A 17255-nucleotide genomic window follows, 5' to 3' on the forward strand; every position below is an offset into this window, starting at 1 on the left:
TTATTTGCATCAGCTAGTGATGTAATAGTTAATCAACTAGTAGGCTGTTACTTGCTCTCTGGCCAGTGAACTGAGGGTGGAATACTTGGATTAATCTTTGTGCTGCTACTGAACTTTAATCACTAATGATGTATCAGTTAAAAGTTTAACTGATGTGCAATGTATTATGAAGGCTGAGTCTTGGTTTTAGTAAATAATTGTAACAATCAGTTGTATGTGCCTTTCTAAATATGAATCTCTGATAAGCACATTCATGGTTTGCTTATCTTTTGAGAGAGATAAAATTTAAAAAGAGCAAATACAGCTTCTATCAGACTTTATTACAGAAGCCTGACATGTTTTTAGTGTTTAAGTATTGGGTTGTGTATTAAGAAGTACAAGATAATGTTTGCTGTAAATTACAAAGTCCATGGTAGTAATTGCTGTTAATAAAAACTGCTCTCACAGTGGAAATTCCAAGGTCAACTTAATTTCTTATATTGGTAAATTAAATATGAATTTTATGTTGGACCTGAATATTTTATGGTTTGCCTTCAGCCAAAATAACTACTGTGAAAGCTCAGATCAGCATTTTGATTACTAAGGGCTGTGTATTTTTCCATTTTGAAAAATTATGATTTGATAATTCCAGGGTTTTGGGGAAGATCTGGTTTTGTAAGTGAAGCAGACACTAGTGTGTGTAATTAAAGTTGTCTGGTCTTCTGACATGTTAAATAATCCAGGTATTAAGCCACATTGATGAGTTCCCCCCTGAGCCTTCTCCAGGCTCTCTCAGCCTCTCTGCACATGAGAGGTGCTCCAGCCCCTTAAGCACCTTTGTAGCCCTGCACGGGACTGACTCTAGTACGTCTATCTTTTTCTTGTACTGGAGAAGCTGGAAGTGGACACAGTTCTCCAGATGTAGCTTCACCAGCACTGAGTAGAGAGGGAGGATTTACCTTCCTTGACTTGCTGGCAAAACAATTCTTAATGCGGCCCAGGTTACTGTTGGACTTCTTGCCACAGGGTCCATTTTTGGTCCATGTTCAGCTTGGGTGTCCACCAGGACCCCCACGTCCTTTTCTGCTAAGCTGTTTTCTAGCTAGGCAGCCCCTGGCATCTACTGGTGCCTGGGTTTGTTCCTCCCCAGATGCAGGACTTTGCACTTTTCCTTGTTGAACTGCACAAGATTCTCTTACCAACCCATTTCTCCAGCCTGTGCAGATCCATCTGAAAAGTGGCTGAACTATCTGGTGTATCAGCTTCTCCTCACAGTTTTCTGCCATCCCAAACTTGAATCATAGAATCATATAATGCTAGGGATTGGAAGGGACCTCAAAAGATCATCTAGTCCAGTCCCCCTGCCAGAGCAGGAACACCTAGATGAGGCTACACAGGAACGTGTCCAGGCGGATTTTGAATGTCTCCAGAGTAGGAGACTCCACAACCTCCCTGGGCAGCCACAGTCTTTTTCAGGCAAGCTCTCTTCCCGGAGGAGACCATGGCTAGCAGCAGTCTAGGACACTGCCAATAGATGAGAGATCTAACAAGCAATGAGAGCAGAACCTCTGTGCCCTACTGCACGAGCAACCACACCTGTTGCTGCAGCAGATGTCTGAAGAAGGTGAAATCTCTCCTGCAGTGCAGGGCTGTGGTCCTAGTTTTTGCCCTTGTCATTCCTCTTAGGATCCTGAATGCTACCATCTTATGGTCACCACAGCCAAGGCTGCTTCTGACTTTCATGTCCTCAACCAGTGTTTTGTAAGTATCAGGTCCAGCAGCATACCGCTTCTTGTTGGCTTTTCAGTCACCTGTGTCAGGAAATTGTCATCAGAGGACTCAAGAAATCTCCTAGAATGTTTTGTCCTGGTTTTGCCCTTCCAGCAGATACGAGGGTGGCTGAAGTTCCTCATGAGGGCCAGGGTGTGTATACACAAGGCCTCCTCCATTTATTTGGAAAAGGTCTCATCTGTTTCGTTTTCCTGATCAGGAAGTCTTTCACAGATGTCCACTACAACAGCACGCGTGTTGGTCTGCCTGCTAATCTTCACTTACAAGCTCTTGACTGACTTCTGGCCCACTCCTAGGCAAAGCTACATGCGCTCTAGCTGCTCTCTTGCATAAAGGACAACCCCCCTCCTTGCCTTCCCAGCCTGCCCTTCCTAGAATACCTGTATTCTCAATTGTAGCTTTCCAGTCATGTGAGCTATCTCACTGCACTTCTCTGTGGTCTCAATAAGGTTGTACCCCCATGACTGCACACACTTTAACTCCTCGTTTGTTTTCCGTGCAGCATGCATTAGTGTCAAGGCACTCAGGTGTGCAGATTCCCCACACAGGCTTGAGAGCTTTCCCCATGAGGTTGTTCTGCTTCACCTCCCTCCTTGTGTGCTGGTGCTTAAAGGGATTCCACTTCACCACCCCAGTTGTGTGGCTTTGCCCTTGTGTTCCTATCAGCCAGGGCCCTTGCCTTGCCTGCCCTGTCCCCAGCTTCCTCACTTGTTTATTGAGTAATTGCTCTGTCCCTCATCGTTCCTAGTTTTAAGCTCTCCCTACCTGGTTGGCCAGTCTCTCAACAGATACTTTGCCCCATTTAGTTGGGCAGGTCCTGTCCCCAGAGTATTTCTTTCTTCCTCTGGTAAAAAAAAAAAAGACAATCACTATACTTCAGATTCACTTAAGCTCAAGAACTCAAAATGCACTGAGATGCAACTACAGGATTAAATAAGTTTTTGTCTTAGTTCTTCATGCCTTTCACCAAGTTATTTGGCTGCTGAATACATGGAAATTCTAATATATCAAAATGTTGTTGTGGTGTGTCTTATCCATGAAGTGTCTGGAGGGCTAGTTGTGTAGTCAGATGTTACCAGGGTGCTGTTGGTAAAGGAGACAGTCACTAAATACTTATTAATACTTTATGGTGTGTTTTAATAATTTCCAAAGGATGGCCATCTTCTATGGAGAGCAGCTGGATCTAGTTCTGAAATTGGCTGGTAGCAAGGAGAAAGGTAGTAGCAGTCAAATTGCAGAGTCCGTCCATATAACTGAAAAATCTAAACTTGAGGCATTTATTAGGTTTTTATACTCTGCCTGGTATAGTGATACCCAAATCGAATGTGCCCCTTATGTTTATAAAGATATAGTAACAGCAGTTATAAATACCATAGCTTGTCTACTGATACAGTTGGCCCCTATGGTGAAGCCAATCATTGTGGAATCCAAGTGCAATAGATCTTGTAGAGTAAGACTAAATACAGTACTGCCCCATAAAAATAGCTTTTGGAAATCAATGATCAGAGAAAATTTTGGTGCAAATTTTTAAGGTTTGGTGAGTTACTAAGTGTTGTAAATGCTACTAGAAAAAGTTGAAGTAATTTGCCTGCAAGTGATGGGAGCTTCAAATTCTGTAAGACTTCTGTTAGGAATTTTGCAGGACTTTCATAGTAATGTTTGAAGTCCCCTGTAGAGTTAGACCCCTCCAAAGAGTTTTTTTTTTTTTGTCTCTCAGGTACAAATCTGAAATTATTTAAAGGAAAGAGACATTCTTGGCAAGTGTTTAATATGGGTTTTTTGATTTGTTAAAGTGGTACAGGCCTTTCTTTCAGAATATCTCTTGTTTGAAATAAATGAAGTCTTTCCATTGGGCGGCATTGCTGTAGATAAAATGTGAAGCATTTATTCTGTATAGAGATTTTGCTCAGCAATCTTTAAACTGGGATGGACAGGAGTTCTGTCAAGGATTTGACTCACTAGAATTTCTGTTTCAATCTTATGGTTTCTTATTTTTGTTTGTTGTATTCTTTGACTTCTTACTTATAGCTGTATGTGTATTGTGTTTAATATGAAGCAATGGCAAAATATACATTTTCTGATGTTTAGAAAATAATAGTGTATGTGTAGTTTTCAGTACACGTAAAATAATAAAGTAGTGGAATGCTGGGAAAAAACCAGTGGTTTATGCATAGAAAAGTCTTCTAATAAATACACAAGGAGCTGCTTTGGCAACTCATGTTGACAAAGTATTAGGTTAAATTATTTGTAATTTGTTGTCTTAGCAAAATGATCAAGGCCTACAATGCTTGCAAATGTCATAAAATACCGGGAGATTTCTCTTCTACTAGTAAATACAGAGAAATATGGTGGTAGCACTTTGAAAATGGTGGCAAACAAGATGGAGGGAGTGGCTCTGTCTTCCTGTGACAGGCACGTACAGTCTTGCACTGTTCTGCTGTGAGAGCAAAGCAGCATACTGCATGAAAGTGACCTCGGTGGTGTGGTGCCACAATTCAGACATGGCAGAGGGCTATAAACCCAGCTTATGCCTCCTCAAAAATTGTTCTTCAAAACAGGTGGTGCTGTTTACCACTGGGGACCAGTGTACCATTTTCTAACTGCTGAACCTCATGTAGAGGTTACAGGGTCTTCTGCTGTTCATGTGCTTTGGCTCCTTGCTGATGTGGTTTGTAGTGTATACATACACAGGTCCTGCCTTTCAAGGTCGAAAGGTCACGTGAAGAGGCAGCATACTCGCAGTGATTATACTGTGTTTATAAATACTAATCCACAGTCTGTCAGAGTAATATGCATTTATTTACAATAATGCGGTATATGTTCAAAAATATAATCATCCATATGTGGGGGGGGGTACATATTTTTATATAAATCTATTTTAAAATATCTGTTTATATGAAGATTCCATTTTCCATAAATACCTGCTATCTGCTGCCTATGGTATTGTTAACTCCTTTGGGCCAGTCTGCATGAAGAGAACAGCTTCTCACTTCAAATTCAGTAGCTGAAGTGGTAAAAACTCTTTGCTGTGAACTTGCAGAGTTGACATTCAAGCCCAGCTGATGATCTGTGTGTAATGTGTGTGCATGCTGTGAGTGCATACTGCATTTGAAGTTAGATAAGCCTAGTAACTGTTAAAAAATGCCTTATAATTATAAATTCTGTTGAGTGTTACACTGACTGCCTTTTGTAGTGGGCGGAAAGGGAAGCCATGTCTTTCTTAAATAGCACATAGCAAACAAAATGTATGTGAATGGGAGAAGGTCAAAGAGTGCTGAAGAGAGCAGAAACTTTTCTTGACAGAGAATGAAATACCCCTGTGTTTGTGCTCTAGATGCATCAAAACTATTTAATAGATACACCATCATCACCACCGAAAAATACTGCCCCAAACTCAGGAGCATTCTTGGAAGAATAGCATTATTTGCTCTCAGGTGACCCACTAGGTCAGAGAGTGGCTAATGAACGGTTGTTGAGTACTACTTTCTGCATGGGGTTGAAAATTATTGTCACCTAGTGAACGGAAAATTCTTTCATGAGTTATACTGGAGGCTTAGATCTAGATTTTGTCAAACTCATCATTACACTTTATTCAAGGTTGAAGTACTGTGAGGTGGGGATTCAGCATATAACTCAACATGTGGTATAGATGGCCTGATCTTGACTGAGTCCTCACTCTTATGTTGGCAACAAAAATTTCTGTAGTCATTGTATGAGTATCAGTAACAATTTCATTTCATACACAATGACAGAGATGGTGCCTTTTAAAATCACAGATCTGATTTAAAAGGATAATAACACCGTGTCTCCTAAAATATTTTGTGAGTTTTGCTTTGTGGCTTACTCATTTTCCATCACTGAACATACAATGTTAAGAAAAATGTTAACCATCGTTTTCAATTTTCTCATGCTAGTACTTTTTCTGATGCTACTGTGTTCTTTGATATACATTATTCCTTTAGTTAAACTGTATAGATTTCATTTTCTAAGTTTATCCCAAAATTATTACTTAATATGTATTTAGTTCGTTACTGGTTTCTGAAATTCTGTTCTACATTAAATACTTTCTGAGCTTGAGATTCTAATGTCTTTGTATGAACAAAACAGAGCTAGTATTGATTGCATAGGAGTTTGATCAGCAGGTTAACTTGTTTCAGTGTATACACACTGAAGAGAAGTATGTTTCTGCTAAAAGTGAAAGAGACATTTCCATAAATCAAGATGAGGCAGACTATGCTATCATAGGCTATACTGCTCAAGGACATTGCAGAGACACAGAGAAAATGAATTTAATGTAGCAAGTGTAGTTAAATTAATTAAGAGGTTCTGCAAGAGTGGTGTCAGGGTAGTAGCCTCTGAGTCTGAAAAATGAGATTTGGCATCAGAACAAATACTATGAGAACAGTTGTGCTTTGGAGGTAAGGTGATAACGTTCCACCTCCAGACACCAAGCACCTTTCAAGGACAGGGTTATTTATGCCTTTCTGAATATCTGAAACATTTTAAAGACATTACTAGATAATATTGGATACTTCACACACTTCATTTGTGCTCAGTTATTCTATTTGCTTTATTAAGAAGCTAAAGGCCTGATTTTCATATTGATCTCATGATTCCTGTCAGTCACAGGCACACCAGCTTGATTTTTGTATAGTTGTATAGAAAATTTGGTCTCCTGAAGGAACTGAAACATGTCCTGTACCAGCTTGCAAGATGAGCTGAATTTATTTTGTTACGATATTATTAGGTGGATCAGTATCAGGCTATATGTAAATTTTATTTGCATCAAAGTGATTTGTCCTTAAAAATTAGGATTTGTACAGCACAGGTATCCCTCTGTTCACGCAGAAATTATTTGTCTGTGAATGTGAAGCTTAATTGAACAGTGCTAGCTGTAGTTTCCAGTAAATGCACAGATCACGTGACAGTGCAGAGAAGACAGTTGTTTGCTCCAGTTCTGTTACATTTCTGACAGCGATGTGAGCACAGCTGGTGGAAAATGGTGCTTCTGTGTCTCACAGCAAATCCTTTGTCTTGTAGGGCTATAATCCTCAGAGGACATGCTTCACTTTCATCTTGCAGTTTTTCGAAGACAGTCTCAGCTGTTAATTATTGAGTCTAAGCGTTATGAAATACAAAGTACTGTTCAGTGGCTTTGTGAGGATGCAGCATTGATGCATTCATGGTCTAGAGGGCTTTGAATGGTAAAGTGTACTTCATTTCTGTATGTAATTTCATAAACTCTTATATTAACAGAGAGCGCCTCAAAGCAAGCATGATGCAGGTTCCCATGATACAGAGAGGCAGAATGAAGGTCAAGGAGCAGCAGAAATCAGCATGGCAACTAGCAGTACTGGCCAGGTAAATTTATTATTTTGTTTGTTGATAATATAATTAAATACTCAAAATGTAAAATGCTGAATATATTGGTGTTTACCTTACAATGTTTGTATAAACTGCTCATTTTGGAAGGATATGTTTTTTTCTTCTTTCCATCTATAAAAGAGAAATTTCTTGTATGTATTGGAAAGAAATGTTTTTATAACATGAAGTATAAATATTCAGTAATGCAGGGAGCATGTTTCTTTTGTTTAAATGATTAGTGAGCCTGATACGATGAAGGAGATAACAAGAATGACTACAGAAAATGTGTTCTTTTGTAGGTGAACTGTAATCTCAGAAGTACAATTTAACTATTGAAAATTGTTCAAAAAAAAAATAGCAGTGAAATATCAGTGATTTTAAAAAAAATAGGAGAACCAAATGGCAGGTTTATAATTAATGTTTCTTCAGTACTATTTTAGATACAGCTTTGAAGCCACAGTATCAATGAGATAATCTCCTAGTGTTGGGCTGAAGGGTTATTTAAATGCTTCTAAATAATCTTTCATTGCTGGTCCTTTTATTAAGTAAATACATTAGTGCGATATTTTGAGAGCTATGCTAAATTCTCTACTTGTCTTTTAAAACAAATATTTATCAAAATCTATTACTTTGCTCTTTGGCTAAAAAGACTCTGATTTATTTACTGTGGGCTAATAATCATTCCCTTTATGATTTCCAACTGTAGCTGAAAAATTCCCACTAGTAATGGGGTTTTTAAAAATTCATACTACAAATTTAATGGTTGAACATATATGCGAAATATTTTTCTACTCTAGGGAAGCGGAATTACTTAAATCCTTCTGAAAATGTCTTGTATAAGAAGATTTATCAGAAAGAATTGTGGTTTGGCTAGAATATTTCACTTGATTAAACATTAAGCACAGCCCATAATTTTGCTTTTGAAATATGTTTGATCACCATTTGGAATTAAGTTTTATCAGCCATATCTGAAAAATTGCTTGAGACTCTGACTCTAATTCTTGTGACAGCTTTATTGTTTGAGAAGAAAACAGTTCAGTGCTGCTTTGGGGCGGAAAGCATATTGTATTTAAATCATTGATGAACTGTGGATGTATCATCCATCTTCAGAGTATGAATCAGGAGTTATTCTGAACAACAGATATTTTAGAGGGAAGGGAGAAGGGATTGTCGTGTCTTTGACAGTCTTACGCAAGTGGGAGATTCGTTCATCCTTCATTTGAGATCTGTTGAGGATTTGCGCAATTTTGAACTTTGCCTCATAAAAATGTGCCAAACATGCGTATTCTCTCCTCCTGGAGGTGAATACATCCGGGGCACTGAATCTGTGTTAAAAGGGACATCTGGAGATTATTTACCGTCAGTGCAAGTCCAGACAGAGGAGGTTTAATGGATTGGGCATAACATTTATTTTTGATAAATAAGCTCAATATACTTGGAGCCATCAGTATTCATTTGAGTGCAAAAAAAAAAAAATGTTTTAACCAAATCATTTGGTTCTAATTGGTTTTGGAGTCATATAATCAATGTTAATTGAAGCACTGCCCATTGCATCCAGGGTTTTTCAGGATTCAGTGTTGTCCTTTTCTGCACCATCTTTCAGCTGTTTTCTCTTTTCCACTAGACTCATTATCCTGCTGTTGAAGTAAATTTTTTTTCAGACCTTTGTTTTGCAAGTTTTCTAAAGTTGTTCAGTGAGATCGTCTTATTTTGTTAAGAAAATGTGCCACAAAATAGGGGGCATTATCTAATAGACAGCATAAATAGCAAGCATAGTAAAACAATGAGTGAAAGACAGTGAAGTATAAAAGTAGAAAATAAGGTGCAGTAGACAGTTGAAGGAGAAGGCTCTACACAAGAAGGGTGCACATAACATCTCATGAGTTCCCATTTTCTCCAATGAATGGCCACACACTTTACACTAGTTCTTTCACACCAGCCTTCAGGAACCACTGATAAATGTAGTTTCACTTCATTTGAGCATCATGGCATCCTCAAAGAAGCAAGGCCTCATGATGGCTCTGAAGGAAATAGCTATCTGAATCAAAGTTGATAGAGTTTTGGGGAAACAAAAGGAAAATTGCGCTATTTCTGTTTACACCATGATGAATGTTGATAGGTAGTGCTACAAATGTATGTCTTTTTCACCTTTTGGATAAAACAAATGTACTGAACTTAATGGAGAATTCTGGCATGTACATTATGTTGAACCTGTAATCCTTTGAATGTACTTTGAGGTCAAGATACTACGAAGGGATTACTCAGTGTAAAACTCTGGGAATTCATTCCCATATGGCTAGCACTGCATATTGTTTAAGTAAATAATTTAGAAAATCCAATATAATTTTTATATGAAGCTTTAAGATTTTGAATGTTTGCTGTAGTCATCAGAGAAAATAAGGGCTTGTTTATGTAGGAAACATATATTGGAATAAATTGTGTGAACTTAAATCATTCTAGTTGTACTCTTTGCATAATACTTATTATAGAACACACATTAAATGTTCTGGATTCAAATGAGAGAGTGAAACAAGCATAATACTGTGTGCTTAAATATTCCAGTATAACTAGAATTTTTTTCTGTCCAGACAAATGCGACATGAACTTATTCCTACCTTTTACTACTGGTCACTGTCAGCTTCAAATTTAAGATATTGAACTGTGTGAACAGCAAATACTCAGGCAGGATTGTTCTTTCTTTATGGCACACCTAGAAAAAACATAGAAATTATTTCAAAGTGCCTTTCATACAATTTTCTTCAGTGTGTTACATATTTTTATTGAAAAAAAAAATACTCATTGATCCACATAGGTTGAAAATGTTTTGCAAATTAAGCTAATAATTTCATGAACAGATTTTAGCTTTTGTAGAGGATCGACAAATGACTGGTGACTACCTCAGAAAGACAGTGTTCTTGTACTAACAGTGTTCATTCTTCGTACGTATTTTTTTTAAGTTCCCTAAATGGAAAAGTAGCGACATAAGAGAGAAAACTTCACATAAAGGAGGCAGAGCAAGAGAAAGCAAGCCATAACAAAGGAAAAAAAAATGCAAAGAGAATTAGATAAAGGATAGTTTAAAAAAAGAGGGGGGGGAGGGCATGGGGAAGGAAATGTAAATAGGCAAAATGGATTAAAAGAGAACAAAGATGCTAAAATACGGGTCTTACTACTGCACATAGAAGCATGCTATTTACAGTCATTTCTAGGAAAATTAGAGCAAGTAGTGTCAGCATGATTTTATAGTTTTTGATTTAAAAAAAAATAGATTAATCTGCTCTTTATTTGCTTTTGATATGAACAAACTCAAGTAGGATTACTCCCTGTCCAGATAAATCTTTTTACTTGCATACCTGGTTGTGTTCTGAAGAACTACAGCCTTATTCCTGTGCAGTACATAATCTGACATAAAAGTTGAGTCTGTTACTTTTTTCTCTCTGTAAAAATTATAATTTGGTTTGTTGCAAAATGCAGTTCTCCTCCTTCTTGGTGCAAATAGTAATTATGGAATATTTCCATTGAAAATACAACTCTATTGAGAATTAATTTCGGAAAAAATGGTTAATAAAACCCAGTTTAATGGTGACTTCTAAGTTGCGTTAGGGGAGAGAGGACCTAACGTAAAGCAAAAATAAGTTGACAGTTCACTACTGTCAATAAAATCTCTTCATCATCCAGTGGTGAAACTGAATTAGGCAATAGTTGCTTTTTCACTCAGACTTTGTTTTATACTGAATTGTTGTTTAAATTTGTAGGGTTCTGCTGCTCGAATGGACCATGAGACAGCCAGTGTTATGAGCTCTGGTAGTAACTATTCTGTTCCTCGCAGACTGACAAGTCATCTGGGTACCAAGGTAACCGAAGATTACAAACCACAGGTCGCTAATGCTACATTTTTACTAATACAATAACCTCGTTGTTTCTGCCAGTAATACTAATATTAGTTGACGATCTATCTACACACAGTAATTTTATGGAGTTAAAATTTTAGAATACTTTTTCCACTTTTAAAATATATGCACAGAAATTCTTTGTTTCACTTGTTGATGATCACTTAAAAGTTGTTACTATAAGGAAAAAATGATTGCTAGAAATTACTGAAATATCTAAAAATCTGTGATATTGGTTTGTAATCTGTTATGAAAACTAACACTTTTAAGAGCAGTGCTTTGAATACTTATCCAGAGTCCAAATCCACAAAGCAGATGCAAGTTCTAAGAAATTAAATACACAGGAAACAAAAAAGAAATACAAGAAAAAATTATGTAGTCCCTTCACCATGATGTCTTTTCACAAAAGACTGTGCTCCAAGTATATGTATATAGCATAAAAAGAGAGGGCAAGAAAAGGGCAAATCTATAATACAAAACTGAGTTAATGAACCACTGGAGGTCACACTGCCTCTGGAATCAGCAACAGGATAGATAATATTGGTGTTGTGCTGAGCACAGTCTTCTGGGAAGCAGACCCTATTAGCTTGACATAGTATTAATTACTTTGGGCCTTAGAACAGTGTTATAATATTGTAATTTCAGTCCTGCACTGTATGCATGTACTAAATGGGGCTGATATCAGCTAGAATGTCTGTCTGTGTTTTCATTGCAAATTGTAGAATTCCCGAAATCTGGAGATAAGAGGAGAGCCCTGATGAAGGCAGTGTAAAGGGACTGAGTGTGGAAGGATATGGCCAAAGAAATAAGTTGAACTGAGTGTGCTGTGGGATAGGAAAAGCTTAATATTAATGCATGAGATGAAGCATTTACAGATGCAGAAGATGATGTCTCTGTGGGCAGTGTGTGTATACAGCAAGAGACAGACAGATATTTTTTGTTTTTCCTATACTATTTTTGCCACAACCTGGAGGCCGGATTTTGTTGGGTTCTACAGCCCTATTCTCTGTCAAAAACTTTACATACCAATTCTAAATAACATTGGATTAAAGCTGCCACTTGAAATACTGTCAAGAGGCATGCATGAAGCATATTAAATTCACTCTGCCTTAAGAATCCAAGTGGTTTGTTTTAATACTGTATTTGATTTTTCCCAAACCAAGAAGACAGGATCTCCTAAGCGGGATGCTAATCTGACATAAAATTGGCTCCAGGTCTATTTCAGTGGATTTTGCTTATGATCATACAGTTGCACACATTCTAAGATTTTTATTGCTTCAGCAATCCAACATTATTTAGAGCATTCATGCTTAGTCTATCTGCTGCTATCCAGGTTTTTATAACTCAGTATTTGCACCCATCTTCAGACACATTAGAATCAGAAAAAATCTTTCATTGGTCTGGTAACCAGTACAATTATCTAGTTATTAGTAGAAAACTTTGCGTAACAGTCCAAAGTCTCATTTCCGCCTTAATTGGTATATTCTAAAGAAACACACACAGCTACTTCACAGTTCCCTTTGAGAGTCTCTTTGTGTTGTGTTTTGATCATGAATGTTCCTGTTTACCTTGGCTTTAAGAGTTTGGAGTTCCTAGATAATATCTAACATCGTCCTCTACATCCTGTTATTCTACTGAAAGTTCACTGGAAGAACCAAATGCATTTCTTGATCTAAAGCTATTATTGAAGAAAACAAAACAGGAAAGGCAAACCAAATAGTGCATTGACCACTGTATTGACAGCCAAGGGAATCCCTCAATAATTGCTATTTTTTTAATGAGAAATTTGGTTACTCCAAGTTAAATGTGTAATGCTGGGTTTTCATGGCTTGATTTAATTTGACAAATGCTCAGTGTTTTACATATATATAAATGGGCATTTTTTTGCTTTACTACTTCTATCTCCATAAACTTGAAAGTGTTAATTTAACACTTCAGTTTTGTATTTGCCGTAAATAATCCAGTCCATATGCAAGTCATCCTAACAAAAAATGATTCGTTAATTTGAAATAGTGTTAAAGGAAAACTTAAAAATAGATGATTTTTTTTTAGGACAATGTAAACCAAATATTAATGTAATCATTCTCATAATTTGTCTAGAATCATCATATTTAATGCCACATTACATAGTTTTTCACTGAAGAGCATCTTTACGTGAAAGTGTGATTCATATAGTGCATTTGTAAAGACTGAATTGATTTTAGAGATATTTTAGATTTCTGAAACACTTTCATTGGTATGGTTATTTAATCTTTTTGTACAATGGACATTTAGAGGTCTTTGCCATTGGTCTGGTAGATTAAAACAGTTAAATACAGTTACCACCTAGCCATTTAACCACTACATGAAGTTACTAAGATTATGAATACTGAAGTAGTAATAGTACTTAATTATTTCTAAACAGCACTATTTTTGCGCCGTTAAATAAGGGGGGTTTGCTCATGTGTTCTATTCAAATTTAATTTTAGTTTCATTTAATGTGTATTTTTAAAATGTAACTGTATTTTTAAAATGATTTCACCTGCAGGTGGAAATGGTGTATTCATTGTTATCAATGCTTGGTACTCATGATAAAGATGACATGTCAAGAACGTTGCTAGCAATGTCTAGCTCCCAGGACAGCTGCATAGCCATGCGTCAGTCTGGATGTCTTCCTCTCCTCATCCAGCTCTTACATGGCAACGATAAGGACTCTGTATTGTTAGGAAACTCTCGTGGTAGTAAAGAGGCCCGTGCCAGAGCCAGCGCAGCCCTGCACAACATCATTCACTCTCAGCCTGATGACAAGCGAGGCAGACGGGAAATCCGCGTGCTCCATCTTTTGGAGCAGATCCGTGCATACTGTGAAACATGTTGGGAATGGCAGGAGGCACATGAACAAGGCATGGACCAAGACAAAAACCCAAGTAGGTTCTGCAAACAGTATGAAAGTGTTTCAAGCATATATATTTAAAACAGTAAATTTATAGAAAATGCTAATTTAATCTGTCTTCTTAGTGAATGTATGTGAGTTTTCTTCTATATATGTTGTGTGTATATATCTATTTTTTTTAGGTTGAGGTAGTGTTAGGAAATACTATCTTTTATGGGTATGATACCCTATTTATAAGCTTCATAGTTTAATCATAGATCTTGGTGTGTTTTCCGGATTACAGTTCTAGTGTTTTATATTTATAATCTATAATATTGAATATGCAATCATTCTGCTTTACATTTTAAGGGATAATGAAACATATCTAGATAAATAATCTCAAACTGCTTTTCATACAGATACATTGAGGAGATAGCACATTTCATTTAGGAGGGGGACAGGGATAGAAAATTAAATAATCTCAATCTATTCAGTATAATATGAACTGGTTTTTATCATGTGGTATTTAAGAAATATTTCAGTGTTAAAATACAAGAGAGATGATATTGTAAGTGAATACGAATTTTCTCCGGGAACAGATAGAAAAAAAGATTTAACCTTCTGGATTGCTTACCTGCTTTTCTGAATTGAGGGCATTTTGTAAATATGCTGCTGGTGTCTGTAACAGGAGCACTACTCAAATCAGTGGGCTGTGGTGTGTGTGTTGCAGGTTACCGCAAAAACCATTTAGCTGGCGTGGAACAAGATGTACCAGTGCCATTTGTGCATTAGCCGGAACCTAGCTCACAAAATTACGAACTTTAAATCTTCTCAGTTATGAAACAAAGGGTTTAATTAATCATTCATAAGAACAGAACAACCAAAGAAATAAGTTTGGGTTTTTTGTACTGGGAGTCATATTTCTTACTTAATACATAGATTCAGGATTTTCCCTAGTTTCTTTCTCAGCTTCAAATGTGTTTCTAGTACACATGTTAGTAATGTTCTTAACTAATTGTTTGTAGACTACTGGGGACATGCAAACCCTGAACAAATCTGTAATTGATTTATATTAAGATTAGCTTTGATTTGGAAAATTTATGAACTAGACAAAATCACCTAGGAAATACTAATTGTTACCTATTTCTGGATCAGTGCCTGCTCCAGTGGATCATCAAATCTGTCCTGCAGTGTGTGTTTTGATGAAGCTTTCATTTGATGAAGAACACAGACATGCGATGAATGAGCTTGGTAAGACCAAATGCTTTTCTCTGACTTCGAGAAGTCTGCAGGAAACGCTGACACTCCTGGTGTGCCTCACTGGATATATGGCTTTTTTTACTACTAGTTTAAACAGATCATCAGTTCATTGGTGTCAGTTGTTGCCTTCTAAGTGATTAATGCAGTTTAAATTAACCATACCATTTCCCAGTGGAAAAATTATTGTCAGTTACTCTTTTTTTCTGGCATTAACTGTGAATTCTGGAAGAGTATTTTACTGTGGAAATACTTGCGATTTCAATGGAGACTGCTTTCCAGAGTGGGAGGTTTTTGTTGTTTTTTTTGTTGTTTTGGTTTAGTTTTTGTCACAAGTTGGTTCCTGTTTAACAGCCTGAACTTTTTAGGCCATGTTCAGTAAATTCTGGGCATGCATTTTTCCTTAATTTGCTGCTTTTTGTTATCAATGAAAATATTCTATGTATCTTTCTCAGAAAATAACTTTCAGTGATAATTGAATCAGTAATTTTGAGATTTACTATCAGCCTTTGATGTAACCGGTGCGAGTTCATTGGTCAAACATGATTTTGGCTGGGTGAAATTAAAAGATGAGTGTGCTTCTTACTTCCTCATAATTCCTCCTGTTCCCATTCTCCCCTGACATGTCAGTGTCATGCTGTCATACCTTTCAGCTGCTACTAAGCACAGGATTCAAGATCCAGAGTCAGTATTTAACAATTTATTTACCTTTCTGAGCCTTCTGGTTTTCAGACGTTTGAGACTTGTTCCGTACATATAAATGCAATGTGCTTGTGGTATATATGTACTGCGCTAGTGATACTAGAGTACAGATATATTTATTTTCTTATTTGTTGGTTTTTAAAGGAGGTTTGCAGGCCATTGCTGAACTGTTGCAAGTGGATTGTGAAATGTATGGACTTACAAATGATCACTATAGTGTTACCTTGAGGAGGTATGCTGGAATGGCTCTGACAAACCTGACTTTTGGAGATGTGGCAAACAAGGTAAGAGTAGAATTTTAAGCATACAGCAATTTCAGTTCCTAGCTATGTTTGAATTGTAGTTCTCAAGACGAGTGATGAAAATCTCCAAGATAGGATGTTGAATTTGAGCTCAGGACAGAAGTTCAGAATACCTCTCTCACTCCATCCTGCTTCTGACAGAGCACCACAAACTGAGTATGGTATTATGCAAGTATAGTATAAACACTTAAATTATATCACTTTTAATTTGTCACTGGAAGTCAGGATTTTATCTACTGGCTTATTTTTTTATGAGCACTAAATTAGTATAGCACATAATGATGGTGGTCTCTCCACTGATTACAGTTAGTGACTGATTTTTCTGAGGATGTTGAACTAGAACTACTAATTGAGTCAAATTTTGTAAAGTTGTCAGTTATTTAACAATACTACTACTGTCTGAAATTTTGCAAACTTCTTCATGCTGGAGCTTGCTTTTAAGTATTTGGAGCATATCTGACTTACAATGGGAGCTACTTCAAATTATTATAAGAGAGAAGAAATCCTCTGATTTCTAACAAGGACCTTGCTTTCAAAAGGTAGAATAGTTTCAATAATTTCTTGCCCCAGAGTTTGCCAAGCTATGGATCTTAAAATAACTTGATACTGGGAAGACTTTTATCTTTCTGCTCTAGAGAAAGACATTTCAGAAGTGAATGGAAATGACAGGATTCGTGTAACTTGCTTTTTGTTCCGAGTTTTAGACCAAGATTAAAGCATAAATCCTTGCTGCAAGTGAATTACTTCACAACATATTGGCTCTTTACATCATCCAATCAGTAACCGCTACAGGGTTGAAGTTACTGGGTTTATAGCATATAGCATAAACTAAACTACTCAGAGATGTAAATGTATATGCTGTCCAGCTGACTAGTAGTACAGTTCTAGCACATACGTTGTTTTTGAAGTATTTTTAGTTGTGATCTGTCACAATTTCCAACATAAGCCTTTCAATTTATTTGTTGCTATTGTATCCTTAAAAAGTTGTTCTTCAAGTGTGAGAAATGTTGCTATATTTATAAGTTTAAAATATTCATATTCTTTTTCATACTATGTTTATTTGAGAGAAAAAAAAGATTGTGAGGCCCAGTAGACATTAACACATGGCCAGCTCACAGG

General features: G+C 36.7%; 1 protein-coding gene across 1 annotated transcript in view; it reads left to right on the forward strand.

Annotated features, from left to right (window-relative positions):
- APC (APC regulator of WNT signaling pathway) overlaps window positions 1-17255 on the forward strand; it is a 96805-nt gene that overhangs the window by 67512 nt on the left and 12038 nt on the right. The window contains exons 8-12 of the mRNA XM_080362315.1: window positions 7027-7131; window positions 10890-10988; window positions 13552-13930; window positions 15031-15126; window positions 15979-16118. Of these exons, the coding sequence (XP_080218441.1) occupies window positions 7027-7131; window positions 10890-10988; window positions 13552-13930; window positions 15031-15126; window positions 15979-16118 (819 nt within the window). The remainder of the gene's footprint in view (window positions 1-7026; window positions 7132-10889; window positions 10989-13551; window positions 13931-15030; window positions 15127-15978; window positions 16119-17255) is intronic.

This window comes from Nesoenas mayeri (assembly GCF_963082525.1).
Source record: "Nesoenas mayeri genome assembly, chromosome: Z".
NCBI classification, from domain to species: Eukaryota; Metazoa; Chordata; class Aves; order Columbiformes; family Columbidae; genus Nesoenas; species Nesoenas mayeri.